At 44.2% G+C, this 21,915-nt stretch overlaps 1 protein-coding gene across 1 annotated transcript in view; it reads right to left on the reverse strand.

The window, feature by feature from the left end:
- The window catches only part of fah (fumarylacetoacetate hydrolase (fumarylacetoacetase)), a 53,265-nt gene extending 50,409 nt beyond the window's left edge, over positions 1–2,856 (reverse strand). Inside the window, exon 1 of the mRNA XM_078530457.1 lies at positions 2,640–2,856. Within this exon, the coding sequence (XP_078386583.1) occupies positions 2,640–2,720 (81 nt within the window). The 5' untranslated portion in view covers positions 2,721–2,856. The remainder of the gene's footprint in view (positions 1–2,639) is intronic.
- Between the last annotated feature and the right edge of the window lie 19,059 nt (positions 2,857–21,915).

Raw genomic sequence — 21,915 nt, forward strand, 5'->3', positions numbered from 1 at the left:
ACCCAGGAATGTGGAGCTGTCATTCCTGCCTTTGTTTAAGTCGTGTTTCATGTAAAGTTGTAAATAATTAACATATTTTCAGCAGTAACCGTTATTTCCAATAATTTTTAAGATCCGGTTGACTTTTCTGACAATGATTGCTGATCAGGTCGGCTTCCTGATAGCAATCCAAGGACATCATCATCATTCTACTGACACAGCTCTCCGACGAGCATCTGTTAAGATCAGTGCAGTGTCGGCAGACAGAAGTTATAGACTAGCTTCACAACACTGACTGGAAAACAAAGACCTGTGCTTAGCCTGCACGCGATTCATAGACTCAGAGATGTTTACAGCACAGAAGGAGGCCATTTGGCCCATCATGTCCATGCTGGTCAACAAAGATCTGACTACACTAATCCCATTTTCCAGCGCTTGGCCAGTAGCCCTGGAGGCTATGGCAACACAAGTGAATTTCTAAATACTTCTTAAATGTTACGAGAGTTTCTGACTCAACCACTCCTTCAGGCAGTGAGCTCCAGACTCCCACCACCCCCGGGTGAAAAAATTTCTCCTCAACTCCCTTCTTAGCCTTCTACCCCTTACCTTAAATTTATGCCCCCGGTTATTGACCCCTCTACTAATGGAAAAGGTGCCTTCCCAACCACCCTATCTGTGCCCTCCGTAATCTTATACACCTCTATCAGGTCCCCTCTCAATCTTCGCTGCTCCAAGGAAAACAACCCCAGCCTATCCAATCTTTCCTCATAGCTCAAACCCTCCAGCCCATGCAGCATTGTGGGCCAGGATCTTTAGGTCGGTAAGCAGGGGGGCAGGGCCCGCTTGCCAATGTGGGTGGAACTCCCGATGTCATCCCGCGTCATTTCCATTTTCAGGTCGGGCGGGGGTGCAGCCGAATCAGCTGTGCGCTCGCCGACCTGTCAATTGAGGCCATTTAAAAACTAATTGAAATAATTAATGGACCTGCCCGTCCAACCTTAAGGTTGGCGGGCAGGCCGGGAGCCCTGGCAGGCTTCAGATAAAGTATGAAACCTCATCAACCAGAGGGATGGGGTTTCATGAGGGATTTTAAAAATTTAATAAAGGTTTGATTAAAAGTGGTAGACATGTCCCAACTCATGGTGACAGTGTCGTATGAGGGGACACATCAGGGAAATTTTATTTTTGCCCCTTCACCGTTTTTAACTTTGGCGCCGTTCTCCCTGAGGCAGCACTTAGCCTCAGGGAGATCAGTGCGCTCTTTCACAGGCACGCATGAAAGAGCGCACTCTCAGCTGAGGGAATCCCCCCCCACCTGCACAGGGAGTGCATAGCACTTCCCGGCGAACGTCATGCTGGGTGAGCTTTATTTGGCCTGCCCACGTAAAGTGGCAGCACGCCCCCAATCGCCCCCAATCTTGAATTCTCCCCCCCCATCGATGGGGGGAGAATTCTTCCCCTGGTAAATCTCCTCTGCACCCTATCCAGTGCAATCACATCCTTCCAATAATGTGGTGACCAGAACTGCACACAATACTCCAGCTGTGGCCTAATCAGTGTTTTATACAGTTCCAGCATCCATACAGTGGTATCTTTCTTTAAATACATGTAAATTTCTATGAATGCTCTCTTGCCCACATTGCCAAAAGTTTTTTCACAATAAGTTTCTGATACTGATGCAAAACCTTGTGAATTCTCTGACCAATTGCTCATGTTCCTCTTGCACTTTGAACAGTTGACCTCCTGCAGTCAGAGACCTATAGTATGCCTTCCCAAAAATAACCACTAGAGATGCCTGAGATGTCTCTTCATTCCATCTAAAACATTCTAAAATGGGCAATGATAATCAGCGGCTATATGTCTTTGTACCTGAGCGCATGCCCTCCTGCTCCACACTATCCAGCCTTACCCTGGCTTTATCCTCTCTGTATCACTCCCAGGTGAGGCCAATTATACAATGGCGACATTGGTAGGGAACCTGAAGATCAGACAGAAGCTCTAAGGCCCGATAGTAGCCTCTCACCTCGACTCACACTCCCAGTACAATACTGTGGGAGACTGTTAGAGGAGCCACATTTTCGATGTGATATTAAACCAAGGCTCCACTGCCCTCTTAGGTGGACATCCACTATTCCACAGCACTAGTTCGAAGGGCAGAGGAGTTCTTCCTGGTGTACTGGCCAATATTTATGCTGCAACCAATATCACTTAAAACAGATGATTGTTTATCTGTTTCTGGGAACTTCTTGTGACCAATTAAGTAGGCGGCCTACATTACAACAATTTCACTTTGGGATGTCCTGAAAATGTGAAAGGCGCTATATAAATGTAAGTTCTGATGCTCAATAGTTGATTGAACATTGTACAGGGAACCAGGCACTTTTATAGGGCATGTTCCCAAACAAAACAAACCGACCAGAAAATAACACAACCACTGAGAGTGTACCAACACCCAAGGGCTTTCATACCCCATCTGAGGATTATCATTCATGTGTCAACATTGCGGAGAAGAACTTATAATAAAAACCGCCGGAAGGTTTCCAGTGCTACACTGGGTTTAAAGTTGTTGAAAAGTCCAGGTTAAAGTTTGTCAATTTCAGTCACGTTGCTGCACTGGTTGAAACTGACATCCCCCCTTCTAATACATTCGACTCACTTACGTTGTCCGCAGTGGAAAACACACCGAACGGGAGGTTCTGGATCGGGAAATCCGAGTGTTCTGCTACTTTCACGAAAGACATGTTTAGAGTTGAGAATCGGAGCGAATGACTGCGGTTCTCCGCCGTGTCAAAGTTTAACAGTTAACAGAGCCAATACCAGTGTCAGTGCAGCGAAAACGCCCAGAGTCAGCAGCTGCCCAGAGTCCACTTGCACAATGTGTTTGATCTGTGCCCGCACTTAATACTAATCAGTTTGAGAAGATACAAAGTGCAACCCGGTTAGATGGCATTGAAAATCCCCGCCCAACTCTAAGACACTAAACTCCACATTAATTTTATACTTGGAATATAATGATAGGAAACAAACATTTTTAGGGGGTGAATTTATTTCCTATTAGTCTCATGTGTGACATTGTGCAGCATACTTAACATTTACAATAGGTACGTAGCATTACAGCACCGAAACAGACCATTCGGCCCATCCGCTTCATGCTTGTGTTTATGTTCCACTCCAGCCTCTTCCCACACGTCCTCATCTTTAAAGACAGTAGCAGACCCTTTCCCTCCTTATGTGTTTAATCTGGCTTCTCCTTAATGCATCCATGCCGGTCTCCAACAATTCCTGGTGGTTCTTATCATTCTCCGGGTAAAGAAGTTTCTCCTGAATTCCCTATTGGGTTTATTTGTTACTGCCTCATATTATGGCCCCTGGTTTGATCTCACTTTAACTAGCAACATCACAACTTTACAACTATTGTGTCAAAGCCTTTCGTAATCTTAAAGAACCTTATCAGGTCACCTCCTGGTCTTTTTGTTTCTGGAGATAAGTATCCCAGCCTGTTCAATCCTTCCTGATGGGCAGAACCCCTCAGTTCTGGCACCATTCTAGCATTTTTTTTTGCACCTTCTCTAGTGCCTCTATATTATTTTTATAATATGGACACCAGAATTGTTCACGGTGCTCCAAGTGTTTGCTAACAAAGATTCTATACAAGTTTACTCTAACTTCTCTGCTTTTCAATTCCATCCCTTGAGAAATGAACCCTTAAAACCTCGGTTGCTATATTTTGTGTTTTGTGTATTTTCACCCTCAGAGCGCACCGCTCCTCGATTTCTAATTCTATTTGTACGGAGTATATGGCCTCCATATTCTTCCTACTAAAAGGTAACACCTCAGACTTATTTATTGTGAAGTTAATTTTGCCAATTACTCATAAATTCTGAATGTTTATGAATGTACCTGTAGTTTCACGCAGTCCTTCTTTGCAATAACTCCAACTCTCCAATTTGGTGCATCTGCAAAGTTTGAAATAGTACTTCCGATTCCTGAATCCAAATTGTTTATGTAAATGGCAACAATAATGATCCCAGTACCAAACCTTGCGGAACACCATTTCCTAACTTTTGTCAGTCTGAGTAACTACATTTAACCCCTACTCTCAACTTCCTGTTTTGTAGTCAGCTTGCTATCCATCCTGCTACTTATTCCCTGGCTTCTCCGGTTATTTATTTTTATTAGCCAGCTTGAGAACCTTCAAGCTGGAGTTGTTCTGGAGTCCTTCTGCAAAGTGAAGCATATCCTCGTCAACTAAATTGTTCTCCTGAAGACACAGCTCCTCAAGGATGGTGTTCCTTTTCAGCATTAAAGCCAAAGCCTTGGCACCTTGACTGCCAACATTGTTACCTACAAGACTTAGTTCTAACCTAAGTCAGGAGTCTATCTTATCAAAGGTTTTTTTAAAAATTCAGATATATTAAAGCCAGTGCTTGTTTGCCTTTTCTGCAACTTCTAACAATTCAATAAGTTTGAGATCGAGCTGCTGTTTTTCTGATAGAGTCCACAATTTCTCCAGGTAGGGATCAAAGCCCAAAAATTAGCATATACTGGCAAGAGATTGACTGGCTAAAACTGTACAGTTTACTAGGTTAGAGTTTCCGACTGGTCATCCAGCTAGGACTTCCTGCCCATTAGGACATTGACCCTGAAGTGGGGAAGGGTGAAACCAACACCTCAGTGACTGCCCAGGTGAAAACAATTATTAACAGTATTCCAGAACACTAGATCAGGTATCAGATTAACAAGTCTGCTATTGGATTGATGCTGTTCCAATCAAGTGACATCTTGGAGCCAACTGGATGCTGCTACTTACCTCACTGCCTCTGTCCCCAAGAGGAATAGACACAAGTTGGATATCAGACAAATGCTGATTGGAACCATTGTTAGTTGGGCAGCGGGCTCCAGGAGTTCTTCCTTAGTGGCATGTGGAGTACCACATCTCCCATAAAATAAGAGTGTATTGCCACTATTCCCCTTCACTACATCATAGACACACAGCATGCCCTATCAAAATTGTGATTGCACTAGTGGAGAGAAGCGGCAGAGAAGTTCTCACACAATCCTACATGGAATGCTCTCCAGGGACTTATATTCCAAGTCCCAATTTCTGCACAGCTATTTGAGAGAAATGTGTCTGCATCATAGTGCCAAGGACCTTATCAAACCAGCCCACAACTAACAAATCACCCTGATGTTTTAGAGATTGAAGTCCAATGCCACGTGGTAGGCTCACTCATGGCCAACTGCTTAATCTGAGCTGTCATTTAAGGGTGTTTGACAGAGATGTACTTGGTCATGAGGCTGACTTCATCCCTTCTCAGAGGAGTCTCAAAAGAACTGATTCCAAAGTCATCCTATAGAACTATCAATGGAATGGATTCCAACAAGGGTCCAATAACAATGGAATCATGTCACAGGAACATTTATTTTAATTTGTTTCTAGCATCACCAACAATGGCAGCACTTATTGCCCATTGCACGGCACATTCCCAATTGCTGCGCTACTTCTTGCTGTAGGGATTTGGACTCTATACTGGAACTTTTCTGCCTCTAACTCTGGCCTGATCTGCTTTAGAAAAGTGCTCCAGGTCAAATTCTGCTGCCAGTGTGGGAGGAGGCTGGCCTTGCAATAACACATGGAACCCATATAACCATCGGACAAATGCTCCTCGATGCTCCCGTGCTCCCTGCTTACAAGACCTCATCTTTTCACTAACATCCATTTTCTCAACACCTATTCCTTTAAGGGCTGCTATAATACTTCATTTGCTGTTCTTTGATATATATCAGGATGAAGTCCCGTCTTAAATCCTGAACTGCAAGCTGCAAGAATTTTTCTCTTAATATCCTCTTCCTCTAACTCTGGGTGGCCCAGCCTGAAATGCTAATACTGCGTCAAGTCCCTTACTCAACAGTCCCCAGCTTCTGAACATAAGCCTGTAATGCATTAGGTGTCAAACTGTTCAAAGTCATCCTGTACACCACTATTCCTCTGTGAGGAATCATCTCACGTTGTGCCTGTACTACTGTGAATGGAGCTGAAGCCTTTGAAGGAGGAGAACTCTCTATCTCCATACTATCTCCACTATATTCCAACCCTCTCATCGCATCAACTGAATTCTGGGTCCAAGTCATCACTGCTAAAATTACTGCCTGCTGTCTTCCTAGTTTCTTTTGCAACTGCTCAATCTCTACTTGACACAGGCTATGATCCGTCTCCCTGGAAGGCAGCTCAATTGATTCGTGGAGTGCTCCACGTGCATCCTCCAATTCCTGTCCGAGACACAGGTTTTCCTCCTGACACTGTTTCAACGCTGGGTGGATTCGACCCAGATTTGCACCAAGTGCAGCAGTTGGGTGTGAGAAAAGTCACTTTACATGCTGGCTGCAATGATGGGTTTTCACCCTTCCTGGCACGTCCTGCCTCATTAATAAAGCATTCACAGGAAACAGGTTGGATCATGGCAGGGAAGCCTCTGATTCGACTGCCCTAATGTCAGCTCAGGTCTTCAGCGATCTGGGCACTATATTTAGAGGGCGCCCCTGCACAGATCGAGCTCTCTCTCTAAGCGATCGGAAGCTGCTGGGAAGTCGTGGCTGCCAAAGGGAAACACGCTGCCCTTAAATTAGTGACGTCTCCCTCGGGCGCCTACTGGAAGCAGTGGAAACCTGCCATGCAGTCCTCTACCCCAACTCTGGGCAAAGACCAGCAACCAAAGTGACAAATCCAGCACGGGAGGCGGTAGCAGTGTCAACACCCTGCAAAAGAGGACAGCCACCCAGTGCTGAAAGAGGATGAATCATCTCCTCTGTTCCGCCAGGGTAAGTCACTCTTCTCATCACTCTCAACTCACACACTCACAAACCCATCACACATCCACTGATATCTCACCCACTGCCAATACAAGAGACATCACCATTCACTCTCTCACACACACCTTCATCTGCCCTGTGGATCGTGTCCTCATCCTGTCCATGGCATCACTCACCATCCACACATGCCAGACATCCTTCTGCTCTGACCTGGCAGGCATCCTCCATCTGTCTTCCTGCAGGACAGGCTGGCTCACAACAAGAGGGAGAGGTCACAGACTGGTGGAGAATGTCTGACATCAAGGTCCTCACAGACTTTGAAAACAGAGCCATCCAGCTGGCCGGTGAGGATCTGGACTGTTCCTGTGCTGACGGTGAGATCGGCAGTGCTGTACCAAGTGAAGGTCCAGCAGTGCAACATCCATCAGACTGTGAGTGAGTTCCCCTGGTCTGCAGTCTCCTGCCATGCACTAATTATCTCTCCTTGTTTCGCAGGCACATCTGTGAAGCAGCCAAGGGAGCCCACAACCCAGATCCTCGATTCAAGCCCCAAAGACACCTCCGAAGAAGAGTCTGATGACACCCTAATCGAAGACTAATCTCAGCGCTCACCCACACCCTCCACCAGTGCAGAGACAGACACCACAGTGGTTCTAGAGTAGCCTTGGGATCACAATCCGGTGAGCACATCGCCCTGTCTGATCCACAGCAGGCAGAGGCAGCGACTTCCCAGGTCCCTGGCACTCGGGCGACTGTTGGTGGCCAGAAATCTGCTGAGTCTGAGGCAAATGAGGAGCCTCTGGAGACGGTCATACATCAGTTGCTGGGGCTGTAAAGGCAAGCTCGGGAACATCAGGAAGGGATGTCCGCTGCACTCCTCAGATTGCAAGGCACAATGGGGGAACCTGTTTGCCTCCAGGCTGAGGTAATAGCGCCGACATGTCAACGCACCAAGGTCAACACTGGTAGGATGGCGGCTCTTGATCCAGGACATCAGTCCTGCTCTGCTGCGTGGGCTGAACTCTATTGCTGGTGTCATAATTGGCCTCCAACAGTGTGTACGTGAGAGGGGTGTGGGGAAACTCGGTCTCACTCCAGCTACCCCTTCTGCTCACGGACTCAGCCAGGGGCCCTTGGGCACCCATATGGAGGAGGGTCAGCAGGTGCACAGCCTGGGGCCATCCACCCAGGTGTCTCCGGGAGTGTCCGGCCCATTCGAATCCCCTCTTCCTGTGACCATAGCAGCTCCAGCTCCACAGGCCAAGGAGGGTGCAGCTGGCCACAGCAGGACACCCAAAACAGGATGGGGCCCTCAAGGTCTCGGCCCTCCAGAGGATGCACGCTAAAGTCATCACAGACAGGGCGTAGCAGTCAGCAGGCTGCCTCTACCTCCACTGTGGATGCCAGGAGAGCACCAAGATGTAGTGGCAGGGTTAGGAAGGTTAAGAAAATGCAGTTTCACCGCATGGGCATGAGTGTATGGGTGTTAATTACTTATACATAATGTCGACAATTGTAAATAAACTCCCAACAATGTCACCCTGCCTATGGCTCCTTGTTCTGATGAGCAGTGTTTGTGTCACTCAGATGTGAAACCTTGGTTCCTGCTCAAGATAAAGGCAGGTGTCTCAGTCCACGGCCTCTTCCCTGTGCAGTGCGTAACCTTCAGACCAAAGTGATGGTCTGGCCTCACACTTATTGGACACATTACTGGTGCCTGCACCTCGATGATGCTTGTCGTAGCTTCCAGAATGTCACGGGCAGGTGCCTGTGTGCATTCTCTCTGTGTGGCTCTCAGCACCTTTGAGGTGGGGCTGGCCCCCATCTTTTCAGCATCTGTGACTGGTGACACTGTGCTCCTGAAGGGAACAGGTGCTGAAGGCTGACAAGGGATCAAGTGCATTTAAAGATTCCCGGCTGCGTCTCCATGATATGACCTTGATCACAGAGCACAAACGAGCTGCCCTCAGCCAGACAGGAGTCAGACATTCACAGAGACTATGTGAAGATCTATGGAGTGTCCTCACTGCCTGTCATCATCATCCTCCTGGAGTCTAGTGGCTATTAGGGCCTCCACTGCGTCTCCATGACATGAGCCTGAGCACTGAGGGTTTGTGTGCTGCCATCAGCCACACAGGAGTCAAATGTTCACAGATGCAAGGTGAGGATGTCAGGACTGTCCTCACTGCATCTCCCGTGAATCTTGCAGCCAAGAGGGATTCCCAAGTGCGCCTGCCTCATTTGGCCAGTGCGATGACCTCATCGCAGGCAACCTCGCCTTCGAGGACCTCATCACCGTCATCCCCTTTGATGTCCTCCTTGTTGGAGGAGACTCGGAGCTTTTCCATCTCTTCCTCAGCCAGATCCTCCGTCCATTGCAGCGCCAGGTTGTGTAGCACACAGCAAACTACGATGATGCGTGACACCCTCTGGGGACTGTATCGAAGTGCTCCACCAGACCTGTTGAGGCATCAGGGCTTCATTTTCAAAATGCTTGTCATTTGCTCCACCAAAATCAGGGTTGTGGCATAAGCCTCATTATATCGTCTTTCTGCTGCAGCCTGAGGCCGCCGCACAGGCATCATCAGCTACGTCCTCTGTGAGTAGCCCTTGTCCCAGAGAAACCAACCCTGCAGCTTCTCTGATCCTGGAAGATGTCAGGGATCTGAAACCTGCTAAGGATATAGGAGTCGTGGATGCACCCTGGGAACCGTGCGCAGACCTGCATGCAGTGCATATGAGATTGACATCGATTATAACTCACATGCAACATTGAGGGGTCATGAGCATGTCATCTTGACCATTCATGCCAGCCTCAGTAAGACTTAAGCTACCCAACATCTCTAGTGTTTTGTATCTTTTATAGGTTTAATTAACCTGGACAAAAGCGGGCACAATATGTCACCATTATGTACGTATGCTGTTGACACATAATCTAATTTTAAAAATTCATTTATGGGATGTGGGTGTTGCTGGCTGGGCCAGCATTTAATGCCCATCCATAATTGCCCTTGAGAAGGTGGTGGTGAGCTGCTTTCTTGAACTGCTGCAGTCCATGTGGTGTAGGTACACCCACAGTGCTGTTAGGAAGTTCCAGGATTTTGATCCAGTGACAGTGAAGGAACGGCGATATATTTCCAAGTCAGGATGGTGAGTGGCTTGGAGGGGAAATTTCAGGTGGTGGTGTTCCCATGCGTCTGCTCCGCTTGACCTTCTAGATGGTAGTGGTCGTGAGTTTGGAAGGTGCTGCCTAAGTAGCCTTGCTGAGTTCCTGCAGTTCAACTTGTAGACGGTACACACTGCTGCCACTGTGCGTCCATGGTGGAGGGAGGGAGTGTTTGTGGAAGGGGGTGCCAACCAAGCAGGATGCTTTGTCCTGGGTGGTGTCAAGCTTCTTGTGTTGTTGGAGCTGCACTCCAACAAGTAGTAATTTGCAGACCTATGTATATACTTGAAATCTTTTCTTTTGTTAGTAAATATTTTAATTTTAGTTTTAAAAAATTCTCTGAAGTCTTGGTGGGCTTATTACTTCTGAATTCAGGGCATGCATCTCAAAATAAATACAAATTGCAAAACTGTTGTGACAGTATGATTAAGTTTCCCTCATGGATTTATCCATCTGGCACATACCATCTACCATGTCATAACAAACTGGGGACTCTTTGCGGGATATTTGAAATTCCTTGACTGTTTTGGAGTTGGTGAATCTTAAGGTTACGAGTACAAGAAGCACTTTAAAAATCCCTCACACCAACTCCTGAATTCAAAGTGGTGAGACTGCAAAAATGGCTGTATCCATGGCTAAAACCTTTTAGGAAGTAGAAGATATAACTCTGATTGGGTTACAAAAAGTATCTAAGGGTGAGTTAACAGAGTTGGTGGATAAGTTGCAGTTGAGGTTACCTCAGGGGCAAAGAAAGCAAAGATAGTTGAAGTGACAGGACAACGTTTGAAGTTGGAAGTGAACCTGGCACCAGTGAGTCACAGCTGGAAGTCGTGAGACATCAGTTACAAATGAAGAAGTTTGAATTTGAACAAGCAATGGAAAAGAAAAAAACTTGAACTAGAGACAGCAGAAAAAGAAAGAGCAGAAAGGGAAAAAGAGAGACTATTTCAAAAAGAAATGGAAAAGCAAAAACTTGATCTCCAGAGGGAAAAGTTAGCAATGGAGGAGAGAGAGAAGGAAAGAGACAGAGAGTACCAACTTAAAAAGCTGGGATAGGATTTTTGGATTGGCGAGCAGGGGCAGGGCCCACTTGCCGATGTGTAAAATGACATCGGGCATGCGTCCTTAAGTCACCGCACATCATTCAGATCTTGAGTTCGGCAGGCGCACACCAGAGTCGGCTGCGCGCCCACTGAGCTGTCAAAGGCCTATTAAGGCCATTTAGATATCAATTAAGTTGATTAACTGAGCTGCCTGTCCAACCTTAAGGTTGGCGGGGGGCAGGCGAAGAGCCCAGACGGCCTTTGCATTTATCATGAAACCTCATCCACGGGCGGGATGAGGTTTCATGAAGGTTTTAAAGTTTAATACAAATTTTTAATAAAATTCATTGACATGTCCCAGCTCATGTGTCATTGTCACATGAGGGGACACGTCTTAAAATTTTTTCTTTAATAAAATTTTTAAAATTGTAACTAATCTCCGTGAGGCAGCTCTGTGCCTCAGGGAGATTTCTGCACTCTTTCGTGCGTCCGTGTGAAAGAGCGCAGGTCCCGACTCAGCCTCCTTACCCCGCCCGCACAGGGAGTGCGCTGCGCTTCTGGGTGCGCGTCACGCTGTGCGGGCCTTAATTGGCCTGTCCACGTAAAATGGTGGCCTGCCCGCGCCCGCTCCCATCCAACCCCACCGATGGGGAGAAAATTCTTCCCCTGGGCTTTCAAATAGAGGCCTCAGATGCTGAGAAAGGTTCTGATGATGAAAAAAACCTTTAATCTAAAACCCAGTTGGGAGATGTTTAAATTTGTGCAAGCTCTTCTGAAGTTTGAAAAAAAGAGATGTGGGGGCATCCTTTATTTCATTTGAGAAGATAGCTAAACAGATCAAATGGCCACAAGAGAACTGGACATTGCTCAGTGAGTGGGTAGAGCTCATGAGGTTTATGCTTCACTGTCAGAAGAATTGTCAGCGGATTATCATGTGGTAAAAGCTGCTATTTTGAGTGCATATGCGTTGGTTCCTGAGGCATTTAGGAAGAAATTTAGGAATATAAGAAAACAGCTTCGGTAAGCTTATATTGAGTTTGAGAGAGTAAAGCAAAGTAATTTTGATCAGTGGATACGGGCATTAAAGATAGAGGCAACATATGCAGCTCTTAGAGAAGTAATTCTTTTGGAAGAAGGATAGAAAGTGGGAAGGTGAAAGGAAGGTAGGTAGTCAGGGAAGAGGTGGAAATTCTTTCTCAGACTGAAAAGGATGATGATGAAGGTAGAAGTGACACTCAAAAGCTGAGATGTTTTCATTGTAATAAAGTTGGGCACATGAAGTCAACGTGTTGGAAATTACAGGAAAAATCTATTGGAATTATTGGGGTGCAGAAAAGTTCCTGAATTAAAGTACTTTGGTTCTGAGGTTCAAGAACGAGAAAAACCAGTGGTTTGTGCACTGGTAAAGCAGGAAGAATCAGTGATAGGTAAAGAAGTGGGAATGTGTTCACCATTTAACCAAGGGAGTTCTGAGGAGCAGGTTGCAGAAATATTTAAAGATTTTGTATGTGAAGGGGAAGTCTTTCCATGTGTAAAGGGTGGAGCAGGTAAAGATATTAAAATTTTAAGAAACACAGGCCTAGTCAATCCTTAATGTTATGGGATATTTGTTGTTCAGAGGGAGTATTGCAGGAACAGGTGACAATAAGTGTGGGTCATGGAGATGTGAAACCTATTCCATTGTGGAAGGTAAATTTAAAGAGTAAGTGGAAAACAGGTGAACTGATTGTTGGAGTAATGGAAAAAATGCCCATTGCAGGTGTTCAATTTATTTTAGGTAATGATATAACTGGGTCACAGATGTGGGTGATGCCTATGGTAGTTGAGCAGCCTGTAGAGTGTTGCAGAAAGAGCATCCTGGATTGTTTCCAGATTGTGTGGTAAAAAGATCACATGCTCACAGGTTGAAACAGGAAGAAGAGGAAGTCGAAAGGCATGGAAAAGATGTTGAAGCTCAATTAGCTGACACTGTTTTTGATAAGATTGTTCAGGAGGAAAGAATGGGAGGGAATGCGGCTCAAGACAGTTGGCAGAGTTACAGAAAAAGGATCCACAAATAAAACAGTTATATCAGACAACTTACTCAGAAACAGAGGCAGAATGTATTCCAGAATGTTATGACATTAAGGGTAATGTGTTAATGAGAAAGTGGCAACTGTATCAGGTTTCAGCAGTTGAAGGATGGATGGAAGTGCATCAGATTGTTATACCATTTGGATATAGAAATGAGATACTGAGAAAAGCTCATGAAATTCCAATGGGGGAACATTTATGAATTAGAAAGACACAGGTGAAACTACAAAAAAATTTTCATTGGCCTGAATTGCATAGAGATGTAATCAAATTCTGTAGAACATGTCACACATGTCAAGTGGTAGGGAAACCACAAGCAGTGATTAAGCTGGCACCTTTAATTCCAATTCAAGCATTTGAGGAACCTTTTACTAGGGCCATGATTGGTTGTGTAGGAACCCTCCCCAAGACTAAAAGTGGAAATCAGTACTACTGACAATAATGGATGTGTCTACAGGGTTTCCCAAAGCAATACCTTTGCGAAATATTACAACAAAAGGAATGGTGGGAGAGTTGACTAAATTTTTTACAAGACATGGTTTACCAAAAGAAATACAATCAGATCAGAGTTCAAGTTTCATGCCACAACTGTTTAAGGAAGTAATGAACAGTTTGGAGGCAAAGCAGTTTAAGTCAACAGCTTATCATCCGGAGTCACAAGAGGCTTTGAAAAGATGGCATCAAACTTTAAAACCCATGATGAGGGTGGATAGTCAAGGACTATTCACAGGATTGGGATAGGGGAATTCCATTCTTGTTATTTGCTATTAGGGATGCTCCTAATGCATTGACTGGATTTAGTCCTTTTGAATTAGTCAATGGTCATGAGGTAAGGGGACCACTGAAATTGATTCATGAGAAATTGGCAGGTCAAAATTCACATTATGTATCAAACTTCAGAGAAAGATTGGATAGAGCATGTAAGTTAGCTAGGCAACATTTAAAGGTATCACAGCAAGTGATGAAAATGAGACACAGCTCGTAGTTTTGTTACTGGGGGAAAAGTGTTATGATTGTTACCAGTACTGAGTGACTCATTAAAGGCAAGTTATAGTGGGCCTTACAGGATTGAGAAGAAACTGAGTGATGTAAATTATTTATTAAATACTCCAGATAGAAGAAAGAAGCAGAGGGTGTGTCATGTAAATATGCTTAAAAAGTATTTTGACAGGGAAGAGGACCAAAAGGAAGTAATAGTGGTAGTAGATGATGAGAAAGAGGTAGAAAGTAAGGATTCTGAAATTGATTTTCCTCTAATCAAATTGTATAATGAGGGAGTACTTAAAAATTTAAATATAATATTAAGTTATCTTCCAGACAAGTGTCAAAGTGATAGGGAGAAGCTATTGCAGTCACACAAAGTTATTTGTGGGAATAAGCTAGGGAGGACAAATTTAGCTATACATTATGCATGTAGAAGGTTCAACTTCAATAAGGCAACATCCTTATAGATTAAATGCAGCAAAGTTATCACAAGTACAGAAAGAAATTGAATTCATGCTTCTAAATGACATCACTGAGTCTAGTTGCTGTAACTGGAGTTTGCCTATTGTGATGGTACTAAAACTGGATGGAACACAAAGGCTATGTATAGACTATCGAAAGGTGAATGCAGTGACAAATGCAGATTCATAACCTATACCATGGTTGGAAGATTGCATTGAGAAAGTGGGACAATCACAGTTTATCCCAAAAAAATGACTTACTGAGGGGATATTGGCATGTACCGTTATCGGAGAGAGCAAAGGAGATATTGGCTTTTGTGACGCCAGATGGACTGTATCAGTTTAATGTTATGTCATTTGGTATGAGAAATGCACCTGCACATTTCAAAGGCTGACAAACAAAGTAATTGCAGGATTGAGCAATTGTGCTGTTTATATTGACGACTTGGTAGTTTTGTCAAATGAGGGAGGAGCATTTACAACATCTGGAAGTATTATTTAGTCGACTACAAGAAGCTAATTTGGTGATGAACTTGGCTAAAAATGAATTTGCAAAAGCACAAATTACATATCTAGGCCATATCATTGGACATGGTAAGGTGGCTCTGAGAGATGTGAAAGTGAAAGCTATCGTGGATTTTCCTGTGCCTACAATAATGTGAAGTTTTGAGATTTCTGGGCATGAGTGGGTTTTATCAGAAATTTGTACCAAATTTTAGCCAAGTGGTTGCTCCATTGACTGAACTATTAAAAAAGAACAAGAAGTTTCAGTGGACACAGGAGTGTCACAAGGCATTTCTCAGTTTGAAAACTGTATTGACTATGACACCAGCTTTGGCAGTACCCAGTTATGCCAAGCAATTTAAGTTGGCCGTTGACGCAAGCGATATAGGCATTGGGGCCGTACTGTTGCAAGAAAATAAAACTGGAATTGAGAAACCGATGGGGTACTTTTCATGGAAGTTGAATGTACAACAGAGAAAATATTCAGCAATCGAAAAGGAGATTCTGGGTCTGGTGTTAGCGTTGCAGCATTTTGAGGTTTACATTGCAAAAAATTCATCAGAATCAATTGTTTATACAGACCACAATCCTTTAAAATTTCTGGACAGATTTCGAGACCGAAGTGCAAAGCTATACAGATGGAGTTTATTACTGTAGCCATTTAATCTATAGGTTATACATGTGGCTGGCAAGGAAATTGAATTGCAGATGCATGCTCAAGAGTTAAAAACTCAAAGGGAAAATGGACATTTAAAACCTGGACACTGGACTGAAATTATTTCTGTTGATACCAAGGATTTGTATATATATTGTTATGTTAATGCATACATCTGGTAATGTAATAGTGTGAGTATAAAGATAAATATAGTAGGTAGTGCAAAATGGGTTAAGAAAATGAAGCTGTCTTTTAAAATTATGACGGTTCATTTTTCGAAAAGGAGGGAGGCGTCATGAAGGTATAATAATTTTCATAATATTTTTCTGGTTTATTGTAAAGTAGGTTTATGGGGGTTGTGTTTTTCTGTCTGTGTGTGTGTGTGTATGAGATTTAATTACATTTTCTAGCCAAGCAGACTGTGAGTTGAAGTTATCAAAAGGTGTAGAAGTGTCTTTAACATGCTAATGAGTAAACATGGTTGGGGTTTTAGCATGGAAGGTATAAAGGGAATTGGATTTTTAGATAGATGAAGGGGGATTTTAATTTCAAAGAGGTTAATGAGAATAGTAGCAATATGAAAAGATTTATATTATGAGAAAGGTAAAAGTTCCAAAGACATATGGAAACAATGGAATTTACATTTTAAAAAGGGAGAAACATGTATAAAGGAGAATGAAGCAGTGTGTCAGGAGAAGGCATTGTAAGATCTAACAGAAGGGTCAGAAGCCTCCAGCATTTGTGCATAAACCTGCTGTCTACAGAAACCAAAGCTAGAGATAGCCACTTTGAATTCCACTGTCCAAGGTATTGTGTTAATTTGCTGTTTAGAATCTAAAACATCTATTTTTGGACAGTTGCCTTAAAGGGTATGTAACTGGGAGTCAGGTTAATTAGGGATTTTAGGAGTTATGAAAGTAGTCATTTGTAGACCTATGCATGTACTTGAAATCTTTTCTTTTGTTGATAAATATTTTAATTTTAGTTCTAAAAAAATCTCAAGTCTTGGTGGACTCATTACTTCTGAATTAAGGGTACACATCTAAAAAAAAATACAAATTGCAAAACTGTTGTGATAGCATGATCAAGTTTCCCTCATGGATTTGATCTGCTTGGCACATGCCATCTGCCGTGTCATAACACACTACCCTGAGGAACTCCTACAGTGATGGACTGAGATCACAGAATCTCACAGTGCATCTCACAGTGGCCCTTCGGCCCATTGAGTCTGCACCGACACGTGAGAAACACCTGACCTACCTACCTAATCCCATTTACCAGCACTTGGCCCATAGCCTTGAATATTATGACGTGCCAAGTGCTCATCCAGGTACTTTTTAAAGGATGTGAGGTAACCCACCTCCACCACCCTCCCAGGCAGTGTATTCCAGACTGTCACCACCCTCTGGGTAAAAAGGTTTTTCCTCACATCCCCCCTAAACCTCCTGACCCTCACCTTGAATTTATGAGATGATTGACCTACAACAGCCACAACCATCTTCCTTTGTGCTAAGTATGACTCCAATTAGTGGGAGAGTGATGTCAAAGGCATTGACTCTCATCTCCTCTGGAGTTCAGCTCTTTTGTCCTTGTTTGCACCAAGGTTATAATGAGGTCAGGAGCTGAATGACCCTGGCAGAACACAAACTGAGCATCAGTGAGCAGGTTATAGCTAAGTGCCTCTTGATAGCACTGTTGATGACCCCTTCCGTCACTTTACTGATGATTGAGAGTAGACTGATGGAGCAGTAATTGGCTGGGTTGGATTTTCCTGCTTTTTGTGTACAAGACATACCTGGGCAATTTTCCATGTTGGCAGGTAGATGCTAGTGTTGTAGATGTACTGGAACAGTTTGGCTAGGGGTGCAGCAAGTTTTGGAGCACAAGTCGTCAGTACTATTGCTGGAATAATATCAAGGCCCATAACATTTGCAGTATCCCGTGTCTTCAGCCGTTTCTTGATACCACATTGGCTGAACTGAACTGGCATCTGTGATGCTGGGGAACAATGGAGGAGGCCGAAATAGAACATCCACTCCCATCTATCTGCTGCCCTTGTCCTTCTAGATGGTAGTGGTCATGGGTTTGGAAGGTGCTGTCTAAGGGGCTTTGGTGAATTCCTGCAGTGCACCTTGTAGGTGGTACACACTGCTGCCACTGTGCGTCAGTGGTGGAGGGAGTGATTATTTGTGGGTGGGTTGCCAATCAAACAGGCTGCTTTGTCCTAGACGGTGTCAAGCTTCTCGAGTGTTGTGGGAGCTGCACTCATCCAGGCAAGTGGGAAGTATTCCATCACACTCCTGACTTGTGTCTTCTAGATGGTGGTTGGAATTTGGGGAGTCAGAAGGTAAGTTACTCGTCGGATGATTCCCAGCCTCTGACCTGTTCTTGTAGCCACAGTATTTAAAAGGCTAGCTCTGTTCAGTTTCTGGTCAATGGTAACCCCCAGGATGTTGATTGACAGATGGGAACACCACCACCTGGAAGCTCCCCTCCAAGTCACTCATCATCCTAACCTGGAAATGTTCCTTCACTGTTGCCGAGTCAAAATCCTGGAACTCCCTCCCTAACAGCACTGTGGGTGTACCTACACCACATGGACTGCAGCGGTTCAAGAAGTCAGCTAACTACCACCTCCTCAAGGGCAACTAGGGATGGGCAATAAATGCTGGCCCAGCCAGCGAAGCACACCTCCCACGAAGGAATTTTTAAAAATCCACCCGGCACTTCTGGCTGATGATTGTTGCAAATGCTTCAGCCTCATCTTTTGAACTGATGTGCTGGGGATATTTGCGTAACCCCTTCCTAAGTGAGTCATTTAATTGTCTACCACCATTCATGACTGGATGTAGCAGGACTGGGGGCCTGAACAATTGATTGTGGAATCACTTAGCTCTATCACTTGCTGCTTATGCTGTTTGACATGCAAGTGTTGTAGCTTCACCAAGTTGACACTTCATTTTTAGATATGCCTGGTGCTGCTCCTGGCATGCCCTCTTCATCGAACCAGGGTTGATCCCCTGGCTTGATGGTAATGGTAGATTGGGGGCTATGCCGGGCCATGAGATTACAGATTGTGTTCAAGTACAATTCTGCTGCTGCTGATGGCCCACAATGCTTCATGGATGCCCAGTCTTGTGTTGCTAGATCTGTTTGAAATCTGTCCCACTTAGTACAGTGGTAGTGCCACACAACACGATGGAGGGTATCATCAATGTGAAGAATGGACTTAGTCACCACAAGGACTATAGTGCTACTGCTACTGTCATGGACAGATGCATCTGCAGCAGGCAGGTTGGTAAGTATGAGGTCAAGAATGATTTTCCATCTTGTTGTTGGTTCCCTCACCACCTGTCACAGACCCAGTGTAGCAGCTATGTTCTTTAGGTCTCGACCAGCTCGGTTTGTAGCGGTGTTACTGAGCCACTCTTGCTGATGGACATTGAAGTCCCCCACCCAGAGTACATTCTGTGCCTTTGCCACCCTCAGTGCTTCCTCCAAGTGGTATTCAACATGGCAGGAGTACTGATTCATTAGTTTTTTTGGGTTGGGGGAGGTGGGTGGTGAGACGCGATGCGGTTGGATGTGCAATATATAGTAATCAGCAGGAGGTTTTCATGCCATGAGACTTCTAGGGGTCTGGAGCCCATGTTGAGGGCTCCCAGGGCATCTCCCTCCTGTATACCACTGTGCCGCCACCTCTACTGGGTCCGTCCTGTCGGTGGGACAGGACCTGCCCAGGGATGGTGATGGGGGTGTCTGCAATGTTGTCTGTAGGGTATGATTCCGTGAGTATGGCTATGTCAGGCTGTTGCTTGACTATTCTTTGAGGCAACTCTCCCAATTTTGGCACAAGTCCCCAGATGTTAGCTCAGAGGACTTTGCAGGGTCAACAGCACCGAGTTTGCCTTTGCTGATGCCGGGTGGTCCATCCTATTTCATTCCTTTTAGACTTTTTAGCAGTTTGATGCAACTGAGTGGCTTGGTAGGCCACGTGAGAGGGCATTTAAGAATCAACCACATTGCTGTGGGTCTAGATTCACATGTAGGCCAGACCAGTTAAGGATGGCAGATTTCCTTCCCTAAAGGGTATTACTGAGTCAGATGGGTTTTTACAACAACGACCACCATTAGACTTTTAATTCTAGATTTTTATTGAATTCAAATTCCAGCATCTACTGTGGTGGGATTTGAACACAGGTCCCCAGAGGATTACCCTGGTCTCTGGATGACTAGTCGTGACAATACAACCATGCCACTGCCTCCCTGTAATTTATTTGAGAGGTTAGCTGGTACTGATTGTGATGTCTACAAGTGCTCATTGGTTTTCTGTAGTCACTATTTCCCAGTACATCCAGAGCAATTCCTGTTCATACTAGATTACTTACAGAAGAAAGCAACCTCGCCCAAAGATGGTAAGAACGGGGAACACTCTACCACAAGTGCTTGAAGTAAAGGATGTATTTAAGTTAATGCTAGACAAGCATTAAAGGCAGAAAGGAACCAATGGTTACAATAGTAGATCATGCTGATGTTTATGTTCAACTTGAGCCACCTCCTATTTTTCCACATCTAAATAAATCTACTATTGTAACCATTGGTTCAAGTTGAACATAAACTCAGCATGGTCTGATTGGGCCAAATAGACCGTACCACACGGGAACAGGCAATGTAAACTCCACTTCAGTCTCCTAAACTGATTTATTGCATACCACTTTCATAGACTTATGCCTCATATATTCCAGGTCTCACCTCATATAGCCATGGCAAAATGAGCCTTTAAAAACCCATTATTGAGATTCTGCTTGGTACAGTTGTACTTAAAAACAGAATCTCAAAATCACACATTGCTAGTTTGGGAATTTTATTTATGCATTCTCATGGACTAAAAATCATGGCTAGACAATGCACAATTTTATATTATGTACTTTCAGCGTACAGCAGCAGTGTAGCTGTACGATGCAACCAAGAGGATTGGCTATTTCAGAGGGCGGTTGAAGTTCAACCACATTGTTGTGGATCTCAAGCCAAACGTCAGCCAGACTGAGTAAGGATGGCAGAATTTCTTCCCTGAAGGACATGAATAAATCAGATGGGTTTTTATGACAATCTACTAGTTTCATGATTATTGAGATGTATTTGATTCCTGATTATTAAGTAATTGAATTTAAATTCCACCAGCTATGGTAGGATTTGAACTCATGCCCCCTGAGCATTAGCCTGGGCCTGTGAATTACTAGTCTAGTAACATTACCACTATGTTTCTGTATTAGTGGGGACGGTAGCAAAGTATTTAGCCTGGTATCAGCCTGTTTGTCATACCCACCCCATGCTCAAGAATAGAACTAAACAACAAAAACAACTTAAATTTATATAGCACCTTTAACAATGAAATGGCCCAAGGCGCTTCACAGGAGCATTACAAAACAAAGTGTGACACGGGAACAGGACTTGCTGAGAGTTAAGACATCAGAGCAGAGTTTTGGATGAGCTCAAATTTACATTTCTCCTTTCCTCCATCCTCTCATTCATTTATTTCAAGTCAGGCAAAGGTGCAAAGTGCAGGACTTCCTCCTACACAACCAACATGTGGAATCATTTTGTGTAACAGCAAGTCCTGAGCACAAAGGTAGCAGGGAATTCAAAAAGCAGCATTTGTTTTCTGTTCTTCTCCAGCAACGATATTTTCCAACTATATTTAAAGAGAGGCACCAGATGTCAAAAGCTGTGGAGGCAACTGTGCCAAAATAAACAGTAAAACTTCTTTTATATAGCATCTTTTATAAAGCGTTTATACAGCATCTTTCACAAGCTAACGATGCCCAAAGCACTTTACAGTCAATTAAATACTTTTGAAATGCAGTCATTGTTATGATGTAGACAATGCAGGAGCCAGTTTGCGCACACAAATCCACAAACAGCAACAAAATCTGTAAATCTAAGAATATCTAAGCCAGATGTTTTTAATATGCAAAGCTGGTTTAGAGTACATTAGGCAGGACAGGGATAGGCATACCTTGCTCTTCCAAACAGCCACATTTATGTGGCACTAAAAACAAAGTGGATTTTATTTGCCCACAGTAAAACCACAATTTCCACAGGTCTCCTGAGCAAAATCTGCATGCTTATGCTAGAAGTGGGATGGCATGCCATATAATTGACAATTAGTCCCGAGTCCCTACCGAGGCTTTGGTATGCTAGAGACAGGGTGGAATAGCATATAAAATTGTCTATTTTGAA

This window comes from Cetorhinus maximus, chromosome 26 (genome assembly GCF_964194155.1).
Source record: "Cetorhinus maximus chromosome 26, sCetMax3.hap1.1, whole genome shotgun sequence".
Classification (NCBI taxonomy): Eukaryota; Metazoa; Chordata; class Chondrichthyes; order Lamniformes; family Cetorhinidae; genus Cetorhinus; species Cetorhinus maximus.